Source organism: Primulina eburnea, chromosome 8 (genome assembly GCF_022965805.1).
Source record: "Primulina eburnea isolate SZY01 chromosome 8, ASM2296580v1, whole genome shotgun sequence".
Classification (NCBI taxonomy): domain Eukaryota; kingdom Viridiplantae; phylum Streptophyta; class Magnoliopsida; order Lamiales; family Gesneriaceae; genus Primulina; species Primulina eburnea.
In genome coordinates this window covers 40,012,143-40,030,189 of record NC_133108.1, presented here as the reverse complement: position 1 = coordinate 40,030,189, position 18,047 = coordinate 40,012,143, and the positions used below count along the sequence as shown (strand labels likewise).

Sequence of the window (18,047 nt, the reverse complement as noted above, 5' to 3'; positions counted from 1 at the left end):
AATTATTGAGGATTCCGCGAAATGCATTTATGCGACTACTTCAATCATGCCACGTCGATTTATATATTTCAAAATTATTTTTACCAAAATTTTGGAATATTATTTCAAAATTATTCGACATGAACAATTTAATTCATGAGTCCCGATCGATGTGTCGGGTTGTCGGCTCTGAACGAATGCTTGAATCACTTTCATGTTGAAAGGACATCGTATGAACCAAAACTTGCCGACATACTCAGAATTTGCCATCCTGGCTAGGTTGAGGTTCCATTTTTATTCAACGGAGCATGTGTGCATTTTATTTAATCAACTAAAAAACTAATTTGCTTTTTACTAATTAAATATGAATAATCGACTGAAAATGTTTATAAATCATAAAAATAAATTATGAATAAACCGAAAAAATAGATAAATATGATAAGGAACGTATATTTTCAGACATTTTCTGTGAGTAACAACGTCAGATTTTTTTTGTTTTTTGTTTCTTTTCAAATTTCAGCCAGAATCGAAAATGGCCCAAACATTTTGGTTAATTATGTAAAACTTCAGGTTATGACCAGAAGAATTGCTTGCGTTGTATAAAATTCACTCTCAAAAACAACACACACAAGTTTATTCTTAAATTAATATTCGTCACCAGGTTGGAAACAAGAACTTAAATTACTACATCACTGTACATTAAATTTTATCGCCAAACAGACATATCATGTGATGTGCAGAAGCTGGACCGATCACCTGATTGCTCCAAGTAAATTGGCACCATCAAGTTTTGCACCTTCCAAATCCTGTCAAAACATATCAAGACAAATATTGATTTGCAGACACGTAGTGTGAGTGTTCTCCAGTACTGGTTGTGGCTCGAGTTTAAAATTCTTTCCCTTTGCTGAATGACTTACCGCGTCGCGAAGATTTACATCCCGCAAATAAGCTCTCTGTAGATTTGCACCTCTCAAATTTGCATTAGTTAACTTCGCGCCCTGCGATACACACATACCACCAAATGCCATCACGGGTTTAGCTGAAGACAATGACATCCTATTACTGAAACAAGGTAACTTTTCAGTGCAAAAAACCAGTTTTGATTGTTTCCGGGGTCGATGCAATCGATTTAAGATGAGAAATTTGAACATCGCAAAAGAAAGTTATTTTTAAGAAAAAGAATTACTTGGTATGCTTGAGATAACAAGAAGAACTATTAGGCACAATACAACACTGAGATTAGGAGTAAAATTCTCTTACATACAATTTTGTGATGGTACTAGGAAATAAATTACACGAAACAAATAAAGTATTTTTACCTTCAGATTTGCTCCTTCAAGATTAGCTCCTTCTAAGTTGGCATTGGTTAGATCAGCAGTCTGAAATAGTTAAAAAAATGGCTTTCTTCAATAAATAATGTCAAAAAAAAAATCTTGACAGTATTTCAAAAGAATTGGGACAGCACCTGCAGATGTGCCGAACGTAACTCTGCTCCGCAAAAGCTACAGTTTATCAAACAAGCATCTGTAATATGAAAAATTAAAATTTAACACGTAATTATAACCTCCGAAACTTGCAACATGCTTAAAAACGTTAAAAACCTTCAAACAAACAGAGGCATATATGTACAAAGTATACTTTTTCTTGAAACTCATGTACCGAGGAGCCTGGTCGTGAAGAACTATGAATACGTATTTTTCGACATACATATTTGAAGTGCAGAGAGAATCACCTTGTAGATTTGCACTCTGGAGGTTGGCCCCAGCTAAGAGCGCCCCACGAAGATTAGCCCCCGTAAATTCACATCTTTCATAGGCAAATTAAATTCATTAGAGACGACAAGGAATATATATGAACTTAACCCAAATAACAATTCCAGCAGCAGTCACATATTCTTATCCCAGAAATTCATGTGCTGGAAAGCATTATGTAGGAATCTACTCCAAACAAATGATTATAATAATCAAAGAACTCCCTTAAACGATAAAACTCCTTGTATTGATAATCTTACTCTCTCAATGTTGCGTTGTGAAATATGGAAGCCTCGGCATCCACATCCTGTCACAAAATTAAAACATTCTAATATGATGAATATCACAAGTGTCTTCATATTATAAAGTTCCAAAAAGAAAAAGAAAAAAATCCCAGAAATGCGGTTTTAGGCTGCTAGCAATAAGAAAAGGAAACTAGTGGATCTAACTTCTTAATGTTCAAAAGAACCAAACCGTATCCTTTATCTTACATTCATATATCGGTTAAGAACCAACAAATATCCATAAAATTCCACAAGCATATGTGCACAAGTAGTTTTATCACAATCAAGATAAAAAAAAAGGAAAAAAAATCAGTCACGAACTGTAAGAGATGACATAATTTCATATTTTCCATAAATCCAAAGTCCATTTACACTTTATCTTCTATACGAGGGAGGGGACAAGAATGTACAATTTAACAGCGTAACATATATAATCTATAATTGTCTCCATAAAAGTCCTAGCATTTCTTTTCATGATCTACTGTCTGAAGTTTAAAGCACAACTTTCCAATAGGTTAAAACATATACATACATTCTTAAAAAAAATAACAAATACATACATGTTACAGGAGATGTGGCAGCACCAACCATCTATGAAGGAGAATAATTTACATTTTCCACTCGAAAGAGATTATAATACCCACCTTAAACTTCGCACATTGGAGATTGGCGCGTGAGAAGAAGACATTTTTTAGACATGCATAACTGAAGTCCACAAAAGATAGGTCCTACAGGTTAAACAACAGTTGCAAGAAGCTGATCAGAGTAGAGGACAAGTTGAATGGAAGCAGGAAAAAAAAACTAGGAAATTCATGTACATAAATTCTCTACAGTTGGTTAAAGAAAGCATGATCAACCACACTGATAGCCAAAACTTAACCATCTTATAGCACGCCACATGGTTCACAGATAAACCACAAACCACATGCTTTGAAGCAAAAAGTTAATCGATTTTCTTAATAAATTTAAAACTACAATGGAAATAATGGGTCTTATCAGACATGATAATGTGAGCGAATTCACATGATAAGCTAAAACGAACAAATGACTTACATTGAATAGCTAACAAACGCCTGTTTCATAACCCTTGAAGGAATATTAACTCAATTACCAGAAAATGTGTCTACACCAGAAAATGTGTCTAAGTACAAACAAGCTTAAGTTTCTAGCATCCGGTGGTAACCAAAGCTACTCTTGTAAATCGTTTACTAGTTTTATATTTTCCTTTTCTTCAGTTATCTACTTTTCACTAGCTTTGGGATATTATAACAAGGCATAAGTGTTCATCAGAACATCAGAACTCAGTTCAAGATTTCAGTCCAGTGGAAACACGTGTCAGACTCGATTAGTAAGATAGGTAAAGTAGTACCAGTTTTGAAAGATCAAGTCCAGAGAGATTGACTCCTCGAAATCTGACTTTCTCAGACTGAATGCATTTAATAATATCAATGCGAGTCAGTTCCGTACCCATCTCCTCATCCACCTTCCTCTTGATCAACGATGTTTTAATCCCATCAATTAAGCCCTGAAAGTACATGGCATTTTCAGATATGCTCATTCACAAAGAGAGTAGAAAGGAAAAGGAAAGATAATCACCCCCTGGCCTGAAAATTTATTCTATATTTTCTCAAATCCAAATGTCTTTCCCCTCTGTTTTTTTTGGCTATTAAGTGTACTATAAAAATTGTTTTCAACTGTGGCATATGAATTTATGATCCTATTTAACAAAAGAAAAAGCAAAAAAATCTATCCATGCATGGACTGAAATTTATTAAAAAAAATTTACCTGTCGTCGAGTTTTAAAGTAGAAGAAATATTATCATTTAATAAAAGAAAGGTCACAAAACAGAACTTGAAAGAAACAAGCACATTATTCCAGCTCACATGCAACACTTGCCACATAATTTAAATATCCCATCATTAATAAAGAATTAGGAACTATTTAAAACAACGTGATCAACAAAGAGTAAGGAATGGCTCACAAGAAGCTGGAAATATTCAGCCTCTTTCAAAAGCCCAGGATATTCACAATCTTCCAAAATAGGAACTTCACCGTCCCTCAACCAATTCAAAATATGTCGAAAATGTTTCCCATCTCTATCAACAAAAACATAGCCCTGTGGCAACATCAGTACAAACCATCAATTATATATATTAGCAGAAAAAACATTAAATATTACATCAAAGTTCATACAATGCTGGGGCTTTGACAAGCTTAAAATGACAGATGGAGAGAATTCAGTAAAATAACAAAATACATCTTGAATCAAAATCATGGCTCCTTGAAATACATGGCCTCTAACATCATTCATTTCATGTCTAGCATCTTTTATTTATCTTTCTGTCTAAGCAAATCTTCTCAATTGACAGGTTTGAGGATAATATAATGAAACAAAACATAGCTTGGGAATGCATCTCTTGCTGTTGTTATACCTTATCAGTATCCTGACAGATAGTGTGGCGGCCACTGAACATTGCCGCAAGCATTGAATCAGGCTCACGCTGAGTCAAGGTATCGATTGTTGTGCAAAACTTTTTGCCCCCTAAATAACAGAAACACAAACTCATCGTATAATACAGGATGAATAATTTCCAAAAATTATGTTCACACATGATTTAAAAAAACTCCATCTGGTGATGCCCCAAGGGAACCCGGGCCCCGGATACAGACCCTGACCCGAGAGGTCCTCAAACTTGGGCAAGATTAGAGCAGGGAGAAAATATCAAAATGCAATTACTTTCATTAAACCGGGGTGAAAAACGGGATTCCGGATCTTCAGACGCCCGGCAAGTTGTGCACTCAGTTATCTAAAGAATTCCCAATGAACTACTTGGCGAGCCACCGCCCAGTGAATAATTAGCCAATACCCGGGGTAAAAACTTCCCGGTCCGAAAAGTAACTCCGAAGCACCCGGGTGGAAGATATCCGGGGAAGAGACACGTTCTGACTACCACGTCTTCCGGACATCACGGAGCCCATCCTCCCACACTCCATGACCAAGTCCACTCCCAGTACATGGCTCACCACTTTGCAACGTGGCCCATGATCTCAAGTCATGGACCACCATCCGAACTTTACGGGCAAGTTATCCACCAGCTTCATCTATAAGTACCCTCCGTTGGTGTTTCACAGAGGTATCAACTCTTTTTGGAATACTCACAAGCACTCACAAATATTCTTACTCCCTCTAAGTTTTCCTTTGCGTACATTACTGACTTGAGCGTCGGAGTGGATACGCCGGAACAACTTCCGGCGCTTCCCTAACATTCTGTGTTTTCAGGGTTATTACTCAAATCATCCCGGGCACTGTCCTCCAGGTGACAGGGAACTCAACCACCCCGGACCATCAGTAACTTGCAAGAACATCCGCGCGTATATCCAAACACTTGACTTGGCAAATCGCCCACCCGGCTATTACCCGATTTGCCCGGTTGACATCATTGGCGCCGTCTGTGGGAAACTGTAGCTGAAGACGTAGATATGGTTACCACTCGTAAAACTACGGGGAACCACTCTGGTCCTCAAAATCCGGAAGGAGGTCAAGAAAATTCGTTGCCCAGTCACCTCCCAGAGGAGTTGGCTCAGTTGATAGCTGCTGCGGTCCAAAAAGCCCTCGCCGAAAGGGGCCTACCTGAACCCAGTCATTCAAAGGAAAATGAGGCAATGGGAGAGTCTCCTCTTGAAAAAGAAAGAGACCGAGAAGAGAATTCCCAGGCATTTTCCAAAGCTCCTACCTTTTCTTTGGTCCAGGAGCTAGAAGATTTAAAGAAGAAAGTGAAAGAGTTGGAAGCTAAAGCAGGGTCATCTCAGGTTTCAGCCCCGGATGCTTCCCAGGGATGCCCTTTCTCCCTGGAGATTGTGAGTGAGCCCCTCCCAGCTCATTTCAAAGCTACCAAAATACGGGAGTATGATGGAAACTCAGACCCTGACGAGCATCTCACCCGGTTTGAGAATATGGCCATGTTACATTGCTACTCTGACAAAATCAAGTGCAAGGTGTTCCTCACCACCTTAGTGGACTCCGCCCAGAGGTGGTTTGAAAAGTTGAAACCCCGGAGCATACAATCTTTTGCAGGTTTCAGAGACACTTTCTTGCACCATTTTAGCAGCAGCAAGAGGTATAAGAAGACTGCCTTTAGCTTATTCGAGGTAAAGCAATCAGGTGATGAATCTCTTCGGGCGTACATTCGCCGGTTCAATAAAGCATCCCTGGAGGTGCCGGCTTGTGCTCCTGAAACCAAAACTACAGCGTTCACTCAGGGACTCAAGGAGGGAGATTTTTTCAGGTCTTTGGTGAAAAAGCAGCCCGGGAATTTTGAGGATCTGCTGTCCCGAGCAGAAAAGTACATAAACATGGAGGAAGCGCAACGGCAGAAGAGGGAGTCCACCCGTCGAGAAAGAAATGATCGAGTCGGGAAAGCTGAGGACAACGCCCGGGGAAATAATCTCGGGCGTTTCTCTAGATACGCCCCCATGAAGCCGCGCAGGGATGAAGGAGTCCATCTTTGCAGCGGTGATCAGGGACCCAAATTATATCGGTCACCTCCAACCCTGCCACACGCTCCCAAGATGTGCTCCTATCATGGAGAATGTGCTCACAGCACAAGTGAGTGCAGACGACTGAAACGGGCCCCTTCCCAGTCGGGCCCCGGGGAGCAGACACAGTTAACAAAGAAGCCCCGGGGGCTCCCGTGGGTAAATAAAGATGCAGGGTACAAACCGGGGGATAAAGGCCAGGTCAGACAAGAAAAAAAAGATAATATCGGTCAAACGTCTCGTGGTCGGGAAAACAGGGACGGAGGAGGGTCGCCCACCCTTGGGGTGATTAAAATGATCTCGGGGGGATCAACGGATGGAGATTCCAACCGGGCCAGGAAAGCACATTCCCGACAAGAGAGTTTTGGAGTGGAGGATGTAGGGAGGGATGAGGGGCCGGTGATCAGTTTTGGTCCCCGGGATCTGCAGGGAGTCAGCCTCCCACACAATGATGCCCTGGTCATCCAAGCGAAGGTGGCAAATTATGACATCCGCCGGATTTTCATCGATTCAGGAAGCTCGGTGAACATTATTTTCCAGGAGGTCTTGGATCAGATGGACTTGGAGGGCTACCAGTTGCAGCCAGTGGAAACGGCATTATTCGGATTTGCTGGCCACACAGTTTACCCCCGGGGGGAAATCACCTTGCCCCTCACAATAGGAGCTGAGGAGCTCAGGAAGACGGTGATGACGGTTTTCACGGTGGTAAGTGCTCCTACCTCTTACAATATCATTTTAGGCAGGCCGGCTATGAACGCTCTCCGAGCTGTAGCCTCGGCTTACCATCAGAAGTTAAAGTTCCCGGTGGGGAACAGAGTTGGAGAAGTAAGGGGAGATCAGCCCTCTTCCCGCAAGTGCTATGCGGAAACCGTCAAAGTTGAAAATAAAAGAGCCCGACGAAGTGGAGAGAGTAGGAGACCAGGGAAGGAGGAGGTGCACTCTATCCAACAGGTATACATGGTGGAAGGGGAGGAGCAGGAGGAAGTAAGCATTTTACCCGGGAAGCCCTTGAAAACAACAAAGATAGCCCGGGATCTTGAGCCAGTGACCCGGGCTCAATTACTACAGTGCCTAGCAAAGAATGCGGATATCTTCGCATGGTCCTCATCAGAATTGATAGGAATCTCCCCCCACGTAGCAGAGCACAAGTTAAATATCATCCCGGGTTCTCGGGCAGTAAAGCAGAGGAAGAGACACTTCGGTCCCGAGAAGGATAAAGTAATTGCCGATCAAGTGGGGGAACTATTGAGGGCCGGGCAGATTAGAGAAATCCAGTTTCCCACCTGGCTATCCAATGTAGTCTTGGTACCCAAATCAGCTGGCAAATGGAGGATGTGTGTTGACTTCAGGGATCTAAACAAAGCCTGCCCAAAAGACTGCTATCCCCTACCCCGGATTGATCAACTGGTGGATTCGACATCGGGGTATGAATTGCTGTGCTTCATGGATGCCTACCAGGGGTACCATCAGATCCCCTTGGCCCGGGAAGATCAGGAGAAGGTTAGCTTCATTACCTCGGGAGGAACCTTTTGCTATGTGGTCATGCCCTTTGGGTTAAAAAATGCCGGGGCTACATATCAAAGATTGATGGACAAGATATTCACCAAGCAAGCCGGGCGGAATATCGAGGTTTACGTAGACGATATCTTGGTGAAATCTCGGGCACACAATGAGCTCATCCCAGACCTCGAAGAGACTTTTTCTACTCTCCGAGAGTATGGGGTGAGGTTAAACCCAGCCAAATGCACATTTGGAGTTAAGAGTGGCAAGTTCCTTGGGTTCATGGTCACCGAGAGAGGAATTGAGGTCAATCCGGAGAAAGTCAGGTCTATTACTGAAATGGCATCCCCAAAATCAGTCAAGGATGTACAGAGGCTCACAGGGAGAATCGCCGCCTTATCACGCTTTATTTCTCGATCTGCACACCGGAGTTACCCTTTCTTCCAAGCCCTAAGGAGAGCCAAAGAGTTTGGCTGGGATGAAAAATGTGAGAAGGCTTTCAAAGAATTGAAGGATCACCTAGCCGGGCTCCCTGTCCTTGAGAAGCCTGGACCCGGAGAGAAACTTTGGGTGTACCTTTCGGCTACCGAATATGCTGTCAGCTCTGTACTGATCCGAGAAGAAGGTACTGATCAAAGGCCGGTCTACTATGTGAGTCACGCGCTCAAGGGGCCCGAGACCAGATATACGGAGGTAGAGAAGGTGGCCCTAGCTCTGGTGATCACAGCACGGAAACTCCGCCCATACTTCTTGTCCCATCCTATCACTGTGCTGACTAACACCCCTCTCGGGAGAATCATGACTCAGCCCGAGATCTCGGGAAGGCTAGTAAAGTGGACTGTAGAATTGGGAGAATATGACATCGAGTACCAGCCCAGGAAGGCAATTAAGGCCCAGGCCTTGTCAGATTTTATCACCGAAATGATTGTTCCCGAGGCTGGCGGAATTTGGAGAATATTTGCAGACGGGGCCTCCTGTAAAGATGGCAGTGGAGTGGGAGTACTATTGATATCACCCACCGAGGAAAAAATACAGTTGGCAGTGAGGTTGGACTTCCGGGCCTCCAATAATGAAGCAGAATACGAGGCCGTTATCATCGGGATAAAAGCGGCCCGGGATGTTGGAGCTACCCGAGTCATTATTTATACGGATTCCCAGTTGGTAGCCCAACAAGTAAAAGGAGCATATGAGGCCCGGGAGGATAAGTTTATAAAATATCTGACTATCATCAGAGAATCATCGGCACATTTCACAGATTGGAGCATAGAACAGATTCCCCGAGAGAAAAATACTGAAGCCGATGCCCTGGCAAAAATGGCGGCTTCACTCGCTGATTATCGGGAGCCGGGTATATCTTACCACACTAGCCTGGTATCCTCAGTGGATACCGAGCCTCCTAAAACCCGGGAAGATGATTGGGCCACCCCCATCCTTGACTACATCTCCCGGTCCCATCTACCCGAGGATGCCAAGGAGGCCAGTCAAATCAAAAAGAGAGCAGCTCGTTTTGTTGTGATCAATGACATCCTATACCGGCGGTCTTTCCAAGGTCCCCTTCTCAAGTGTATCTCCGGGGACGAGTCCATTTATGTTCTAAGGGAGATTCATGAGGGCTGCTGCGGAGATCATCTTGGAGCAACCTCCCTGGCTAGGAAGGCTTTGCTCGCTGGATTCTGGTGGCCTACTATGCATCAAGATTCTGCCCGGGTGGTCCGCTCGTGTGAGGGATGCCAAAGGAATAGCAACATTAATCACCACCCAACTGCCCTGATGAAGCCTATCCGGGCCTCTTGCCCTTTTGATCAGTGGGGCCTGGATATCGTGGGATCCTTCCCTGTGGCCCGAGCTCAAAAAAAATTTTTGCTCGTAGGGATTGATTACTTCTCTAAATGGGTGGAAGCAGAGCCCCTGGCTAAAATCACGGAGGGAGAGGTTCTTAAATTCCTATGGAAAAATATTGTCTGCAGGTTCGGGATTCCCCGAAAGCTTATATCTGACAACGGCAGGCAATTCCAGGGGAATAAAGTCAGGGCTTGGTGCGAGGAGATGAAGATTACTCAGGCTTTTACCTCAGTTGCTTACCCACAAGCCAATGGGCAGACTGAGGTAACCAACCGCACTATTGTCCAGGCACTCAGAGCTCGATTATACGGAGTTGGAAAAGACTGGGTAGAAGAGTTGCCCAGTGTTCTTTGGGCATACCGTACCACACCTCGAACGGCTACTGGGGAAACACCATTCAGCCTGGTGTATGGTTCTGAAGCAGTGCTCCCGGCCGAGATCGGGCAAACCTCAACCCGGGTGCACGCATATCCGGAGGATAATGATAAGGCCCGGGCCAATGAACTCGATCTCATTGAAGAAAGGAGAGAAAGAGCGGCAATCAAAATGGAGGCTTATCGGCGTCGGGTGATGAAAACTTATAACCAAAGGGTCCGACATCGGGAATTCCAGATAGGAGATATGGTCCTGAAAAAAGCAAATCCGGCTGGAGATGTTGGCAAGCTTGAGGCCCGATGGGAAGGTCCTTACAAGGTGGTGCGCAAAGTTAGCTCAAGCACTTATTATCTTGAAGATGGGCAAGGCCGTCCTCTCAAAAGGCCCTGGAATGCTTTCCATCTTAAGAAATATTTTCCTTAGAAGTTTTTGTAAATCCCTTGTAAATACTTGGCAATAAAAAGCAAGCTTCAGGAAAATTTATTTTAAAGGGCCCGGGTGGTACCATGCCCCGGCTTCCCTCCAATTTATTATTAAAGGGCCCGGGTGGTACCATGCCCCGGCTTCCCTCCAATTTATTATTAAGGGCCCGGGTGGTACCAAGCCCCGGCTTCCCTTCAATTTATTATTAAGGGCCCGGGTGGCACCATGCCCCGGCTTCCCTCCAATTTATTATTAAGGGCCCGGGTGGTACCATGCCCCGGCTTCCCTCCAATTTATTATTAAGGGCCCGGGTGGTACCAAGCCCCGGCTTCCCTTCAATTTATTATTAAGGGCCCGGGTGGCACCAAGCCCCGGCTTCCCTTCAATTTATTATTAAGGGCCCGGGTGGCACCATGCCCCGGCTTCCCTCCAATTTATTATTAAGGGCCCGGGTGGTACCATGCCCCGGCATCCCTCCAATTTATTATTGAGGGCCCGGGTGGCACCACGCCCCGGCTTTCCCTTCAGTTTATTATTAAAGGCCCGGGTGATACCATGCCCTAGTTTCCCTGCAATTCTTATTATTAACAGAGATAAAACAAAGACACACGGATGAATGAGAAAATCCATTAAAAGAGAAATTATTACAACTACCGTAAGAAGAAAAATAAACAAAAATCTAAGGGGCAGTCTCAGGCTCTGAGTCCTCCTCCACCTCGGACTCTTCCTCATCCGGGATCTCTGCACCGTCCTCCGGCAGGGAGCTAGCAGCCCGGACTAAGTCTAGGAGGCTCTTCTTCTCCGGAGGCAGTAGACCTGCTTCTTTCACTTGCCCCTTACATTTATTAAAGCCCGCCTTGAAATACGGAAAGGCTTTATTAGTCACCAGCTGCTGGAATTCCGCAGTAGCAAGAAAAGCAACCCGCCACTCCTCTTCTAAGGTGGCCCGAGCTGCAAGATTCGCCTCCAGTTCACTCACCCTCTCGGTGGCCAGCACGAAATTATCCAGAGCGTCCCGGGCATCCAAATCTAGCTTTTCAGCTCGGGCCTCCGTCTTCTCCAGTAAAGCCTTCAGCGAAAAGATCTCTGCCCGGGCTTCTCCGATCTGGCCCTGCAAGACATTGATTGTATCTTCCTGGCCCCGTAGTTCCCCCGCATGGAGGTTTTTAAGTTCAGCAATGCGGGCCAGGGAACCTTCATGAAGAGCGGTGGCAGAGGTGACCCGGGCCTCTGTGCTCTCTTGCAGGGCACTCATCTTCTCAAAAGCCACCCTGGCCAGCTGCCCGCTCTGTGAATAAGCAAAAATCACATAAGGAAAAGTATTACCAGTAAAGCAAAGAAGCAGAAGTAAGGGGAGAGAGCATACAGCCAGCGCGAGGTTAAAGCTCTCCAGCATGAGATCCCCGGCCTTCGAAGCCTGTAGGATAGTCTCCTCGGCAGGAGTCACCACCCGCTTCAGTATTTGGAAGCCCATCTTCGAGCTCCCGGCCGAAAATATAGTCCCGGACATTACAGGAGGAGTAGTGGTGGCAGGAAGGACCTGAGAGGACCCATCGGGGGACACCGGGGGGACGGGCCCAGACCCCTGAACCATCTGGGTAATCACCCGGGACTCAACACGAACCAGCTCCCGGGCAGCTTTCCTTTTCCTGACAGTCAGAAGGGGCTGGTCCGGAGACTTGTCCCCCTCCTCAATTATAATAACCCCGTGTTCCGAGGGCCCGGTAACCTCGGCAGGAGCTGGGGTCTCCTTTGTAGCAGGCACTTGGAGTACCGGCCTCTCCTCGACCGGGCATTCAGTGGCCACCCGGGATGAAGACCCCTGATGCTCTCGGGCCCTTTTCTCAGCAGCAGCAGCTTTCCGGGCAGCCTTTTTAGCGGCCTTTTCCTCAGCTATTTTTTGGATGAAGGCCTCTTTCATCTCGGTTTCTGCAAAAGAAATTATACCAGGGAACAACCCATTAAAAACAGGTAAAGCGTAAGGTAAGTAAGGAAATATAAATGGCAAGCAGAGGAAACCTACCGGAGCGGGAGGGGTCAAACTCCTCGATGATGCGATCGGTAGGGTCCTCTATCCTGGGACTCAGCCCGAAGGCCATCAGGAGCTTTTCACTAAGGAGGGCGGAGGAGCTATACACTTTTCCTCCCACCACCTCCTCGCTCAGGGTGTAAGAGTCTAGGGTGCGGTAATTTTCTGGGAGACCGGGCTGAGCGGGGAGGGCAGAAATAAACCCAGCCGGGCACTCGGGAAGACGGGGAAGACGGATATAAAAGAACCGGCGTTTCCAATCCTTGACGGAGGAAGGGATATCTCCGAAAAGTTTGTGGTGAGACCGGGTCTTGAAGGAAAAGGCGTAATCGCCAATATAACAGATAAAGAAAAAATTGAAAAGGGAAGGCTCAAGGGATATGTCAGGGTACATAGAAATAAGAGTAAAAAAGCAAGTCATCATCCTGATAGCATTAGGATGGAATTGGTTAAGGGGAATACCCAGCAGGGAGGATATCCCGACAAAGAAGGGGTGGAGGGGAAACCGGAGACCATTAGCCACCTGGTCTCGGAAGAAGGTTAGACACCCTTCTGGTGGTTGGTCAGCCCGGTTGCTAGGGCCCGGGATGATGATGTCAAAATTAGGAGGGATGGAGCCAAGAAGACGGATCTCCTCGGCTGATTTGGCTCGAAGGGAGCTGGCCATGGTGGAAAACCACGGCAAGGGGCCAGTAGCAGCAGCCTGGGCTGGAGAAGAAGCAACCCGGGCTGAGGGTTTTGAAGAAGTTGCCTTCTTCTCTTTCTTCTGGAAGCTTGAAGACCCAGCCCCATGGGAAAATTTTAGTTTTTTGGGAGGAGGAGAGGAAATTGGATTTTGGGGGCGGAAAGTAGAAATGGGAGAAGTAGAAACTGATGGGCTATCAAGCAGGGCCTCTTCCTCAAATTCCGAGGAGCCGTGGTAGATCCTACCCGATGTAGAAGAAGTATGAGAAGAAGACATGACAAAGAAAGGGACTTACAAGGATTGTTGTTGAAGAAAAATAGTGGTCGGGACGTCGAGGATGCAGCGGAGGTTGTGCAGAGTTTCGAGACGCGAGAGCTTGAGTTTGCTAAAGAGTAAGGAGTGATGGAGAAGGAGACATATATATAGGAACGGGGAAACGATCTGGGCCGTAGATCTAGCCGTAATCCAAAGGCCCGCATGGGTTCAGAAGAATACACCTGGATCGTGGATCTCCGCCATTGATCTGAATGGATACGAACGAACGGGATGCACCTTGTCAGCTGTGCAGGGCAGGTGAAAGGACGTGTAATCATGAGGGTGTCAGACTGATCGGCTCCTCGGAATATGGAACATCTCCGACCGTTGGGATGAGAGAGAGGGGCACGTGTCATCAGGGCGGTCTGAGTAACATTCCGAGAAGAGAGCCAACGTGTTATTATCTCAAGCCCGGGAGGTTTAAGGCCTCGGCATCTTACCATATTAAAGCCCGGGAGGTTTAAGGCCCTGGCATGTTATTATATTAAGCCCGGGAGGTTTAAGGCCCCGGCATGTTATTATGTTAAGCCCGGGAGGTTTAAGGCCCCGGCATGTTATTATCTCAAGCCCGGGAGGTTTAAGGCCCCGGCATCTTATTATATTAAGCCCGGGAGGTTTAAGGCCCCGGCATGGTATTATGTTAAGCCCGGGAGGTTTAAGGCCCCGGCATGTTATTATGTTAAGCCCGGGAGGTTTAATGCCCCGGCATGTTATTATCTTAAGCCCGGGAGGTTTAAGGCCCCGGCGTGTTATTATCTTAAGCCCAGGAGGTTTAAGGCCCTGGCATATAACTTTAAGTTCAGGAGGTTTAGACCTCAGTATTTTATCTTAAAAGCCAGTGAAGTTTGAAGAAAATACAAACATACGCGAAATAGAATATTATTAATGGAACCGGCGCCGTATTACAGCTGACATCCTAGAGTCTACACGAGATTGCCACGCAGACATCCAGTGGTGCAATTCAGGGAGTGGGAGATTGGCAAGGGACTCGGTCGCAGCAAGCTTGTTCAGTTGATTCCTTTCCTTCCGCAGCATTGCCTGCAGCAGGACCTGATCAGTGGCTAGCTCTGCCACGCGCGCCACGTGAAATTCCCGCTTGTATCTCCTCGCCAGTGCTCTCTGCGGCCGGGTGAAGGCCAGGCCCTCCTGGTGGGAGCGTACAAGATCATGAATCTTACGCCGAGTGGACATGACTTTCAAATGGATGAACTCCTCGATAGTCCTCTTCAACGAGTTCAGGCGAGCGCGCGTTGAGGGGGGCAAAGGGCCGTAAGGGCGGCTGCAGACAGTGGATTCGCTTGAACTCGGCATCTTGAAATGTTGTTCACCTCACCTGCATCTGCTTATTTATAGGCAAAGGGTACTGAATACGGGGAAGCCGAAGAGTTCCCGTCTTTACCAAACGACTGCGCATTTAGGTAGCGAAAAAGTTAAGCGCCGCCGTTGGTCTAAGAATACGTATATGGTCAGTAAACGCCTCGTAAGTTGTTACGATCAGGGGGAGGGATGTGAACAAATATCAATGTCGCGGTGTCATCATTGCCTCGGAAAATGAAACGTCTCTCCATGAGATTTTAAGGTTAAAAATCAGAAGGGTGTGGTGGTGACACCATACCAGGGGTCGGGAGTCTTAGGTTACCGGCATTTTGTGAAGCCCGGGAGACACGTGGCCCCGGCGTTTGTGTTAATGTCTCGGGAGGTATTAGGTGTGGTAATTCCAGTGAGTCATCTCATTAGATAATGGTATACAGTTTGTGATATATCAGTTGAGAGATTCATAAATGGTCATATTCGAACAGTGACAGAGAAAGAAACCGAGATAAAGCTGTATTTAACCATATACATTGGCACGCATTACATCGTCATATTTCTCTTCTATTACAATTATTCGTATCTTCAACCAAGCAGACAGCGGGGGAGGGGAGCCTTGCATGAAGATAGGAGAACCAAGAATGTTCTTCAGGAGCTTCAATTCCTTCCGAAGCATTAGTTGATATACACGGCCATCAGTGAAGATGTCCACCCACTCAGCTATGTGTAGTTGTTGGCGCACTTTCCTTAGTTTGGATACCAGGGCCGGGGTGACGGCTCCCCCAGAATCGTAGAAAAGTTTCAGTTCTTGAAGCTTTTCCCAATATCTGAGAACTTCGTTAAGCACTTCGTCCTCTATGAGGGATTTTTGGACTTCCAGGTTGGGCTCCCTAAGGGCTTCAAGCATCCCTGGAGTTCTGGAGTTGCTGGCACCGGCCATATCTATGGAAGTAATCGGCAAGGGATAGTGGAAGGGTGGGAGGACACCATATGTATATATATAGGAAGGAGGAGTGTATCACGATCATCAATTCCCGAATATATCAACGGTTGAGATGAGTATTGGAAGTTGCACCGAGCAGGCGAAAAGACAGGCGTAAATATCGAGATATCATAACAGTCTTCGAAACGCGAAACATTGCGGATAAGTTTGAATCTTAGGGCTTACGACAGCATTAGCGATGATATCCACATTTGTAGGATTCTAGAAGACTCCGCTATCACCAAGAGAACTGCTTTGTACCAATCGGGACAGCGAGACAGACTCTAGCCCGACTTTTTTAGGAGGGAGTGGTGATGCCCCAAGGGAACCCGGGCCCCGGATACAGACCCTGACCCGAGAGGTCCTCAAACTTGGGCAAGATTAGAGCAGGGAGAAAATATCAAAATGCAATTACTTTCATTAAACCGGGGTGAAAAACGGGATTCCGGATCTTCAGACGCCCGGCAAGTTGTGCACTCAGTTATCTAAAGAATTCCCAATGAACTACTTGGCGAGCCACCGCCCAGTGAATAATTAGCCAATACCCGGGGTAAAAACTTCCCGGTCCGAAAAGTACCTCCGAAGCACCCGGGTGGAAGATATCCGGGGAAGAGACACGTTCTGACTACCACGTCTTCCGGACATCACGGAGCCCATCCTCCCACACTCCATGACCAAGTCCACTCCCAGTACATGGCTCACCACTTTGCAACGTGGCCCATGATCTCAAGTCATGGACCACCATCCGAACTTTACGGGCAAGTTATCCACCAGCTTCATCTATAAGTACCCTCCGTTGGTGTTTCACAGAGGTATCAACTCTTTTTGGAATACTCACAAGCACTCACAAATATTCTTACTCCCTCTAAGTTTTCCTTTGCGTACATTACTGACTTGAGCGTCGGAGTGGATACGCCGGAACAACTTCCGGCGCTTCCCTAACATTCTGTGTTTTCAGGGTTATTACTCAAATCATCCCGGGCACTGTCCTCCAGGTGACAGGGAACTCAACCACCCCGGACCATCAGTAACTTGCAAGAACATCCGCGCGTATATCCAAACACTTGACTTGGCAAATCGCCCACCCGGCTATTACCCGATTTGCCCGGTTGACATCACCATCAATCTCCCTCGAACTAAAATCCCACTAAAATATATCATCACACTATCACAAAACTAGTTCAGATAACTCTCTATACACGAAACTATCAATGTACTCGAGCAGTCAAAAGAGGCAACAGAAAGTAAATAATACAAAATGGCTACAAAATCAATCCACCTTTCACATAAATATAGCTTCAAAGGTGATCAATAGGTGTTGGAATCTCATCAAATCAAGTTCATAATCACAAACAAAAACACGATACGTACACATTATTTTGAGAATTACCGATGTTAAGGCGGACCATGTTAGAAGAAGCTTGGGAGAAGGTCATTTTCCAAATATTGGGGTTTTTGAGCTGATAATTATGGATAATTCCGACTTCTGATAAAGCTGGAATCTTGCGGTGGTGGGTTGGCATTAAAACGCCGACGCACAGATGAAATGATGTTGGCAAACGAATGGGAACAAAGGACGAAATAAATATTTGCAGAATAGTCCGTAGTTATGAATTTAATTGACATCGCTCCCTCATTTGTTCTTTAATTAAACTCGGAAAATTTGTACTTCTTCTTTATTTAAATTGTATTTAATTCCCCAGACTTAATTTCGGGTTCCTGGTGTCAATGTTAGAAAAAAGACAAAAATTTGTGTGTCACATTAGTCGTATTTTATGAGATAGAAATCTTATATGGGTCATCTATGAAAAAATATTACTTTATATGCTAATAATATCATTTTTTATTTTGGATATCGGTAGGGTTGACATGTCTCACAGATAAAGATATATATATATATATATATATATATATATATATATATATGCACTCACTATTCCAAGAAAAAAGTTGTGCACTTTCTGGCCAATATGTCTTGTTATGGACAAAAATATGTATCAAACATACAAAATGTGATCCTAATATATGATATTT

General features: G+C 45.4%; 1 protein-coding gene across 2 annotated transcripts; it reads right to left on the bottom strand.

Annotated features, from left to right (window-relative positions):
• Positions 1-565: 565 nt before the first annotated feature.
• LOC140839715 (FH protein interacting protein FIP2-like) lies at positions 566-17,603 on the bottom strand. 2 transcript variants are annotated; one of them, XM_073206629.1, is made up of 11 exons: positions 17,404-17,603; positions 4,448-4,557; positions 3,997-4,131; positions 3,384-3,539; positions 2,659-2,742; positions 1,991-2,037; positions 1,712-1,785; positions 1,445-1,503; positions 1,299-1,358; positions 897-977; positions 566-785 (listed from the first exon to the last, which is right to left on the bottom strand). In XM_073206629.1, the coding sequence occupies exons 1-11, from the start codon at positions 17,534-17,536 to the stop codon at positions 732-734; spliced, it is 993 nt and encodes a 330-aa protein (XP_073062730.1). In that variant the 5' UTR covers positions 17,537-17,603; the 3' UTR covers positions 566-731. The 2 variants fall into 2 exon arrangements, with proteins under 2 accessions (XP_073062730.1, XP_073062731.1); XM_073206630.1 differs by having other exon boundaries at positions 17,385-17,572.
• Positions 17,604-18,047: the final 444 nt, after the last annotated feature.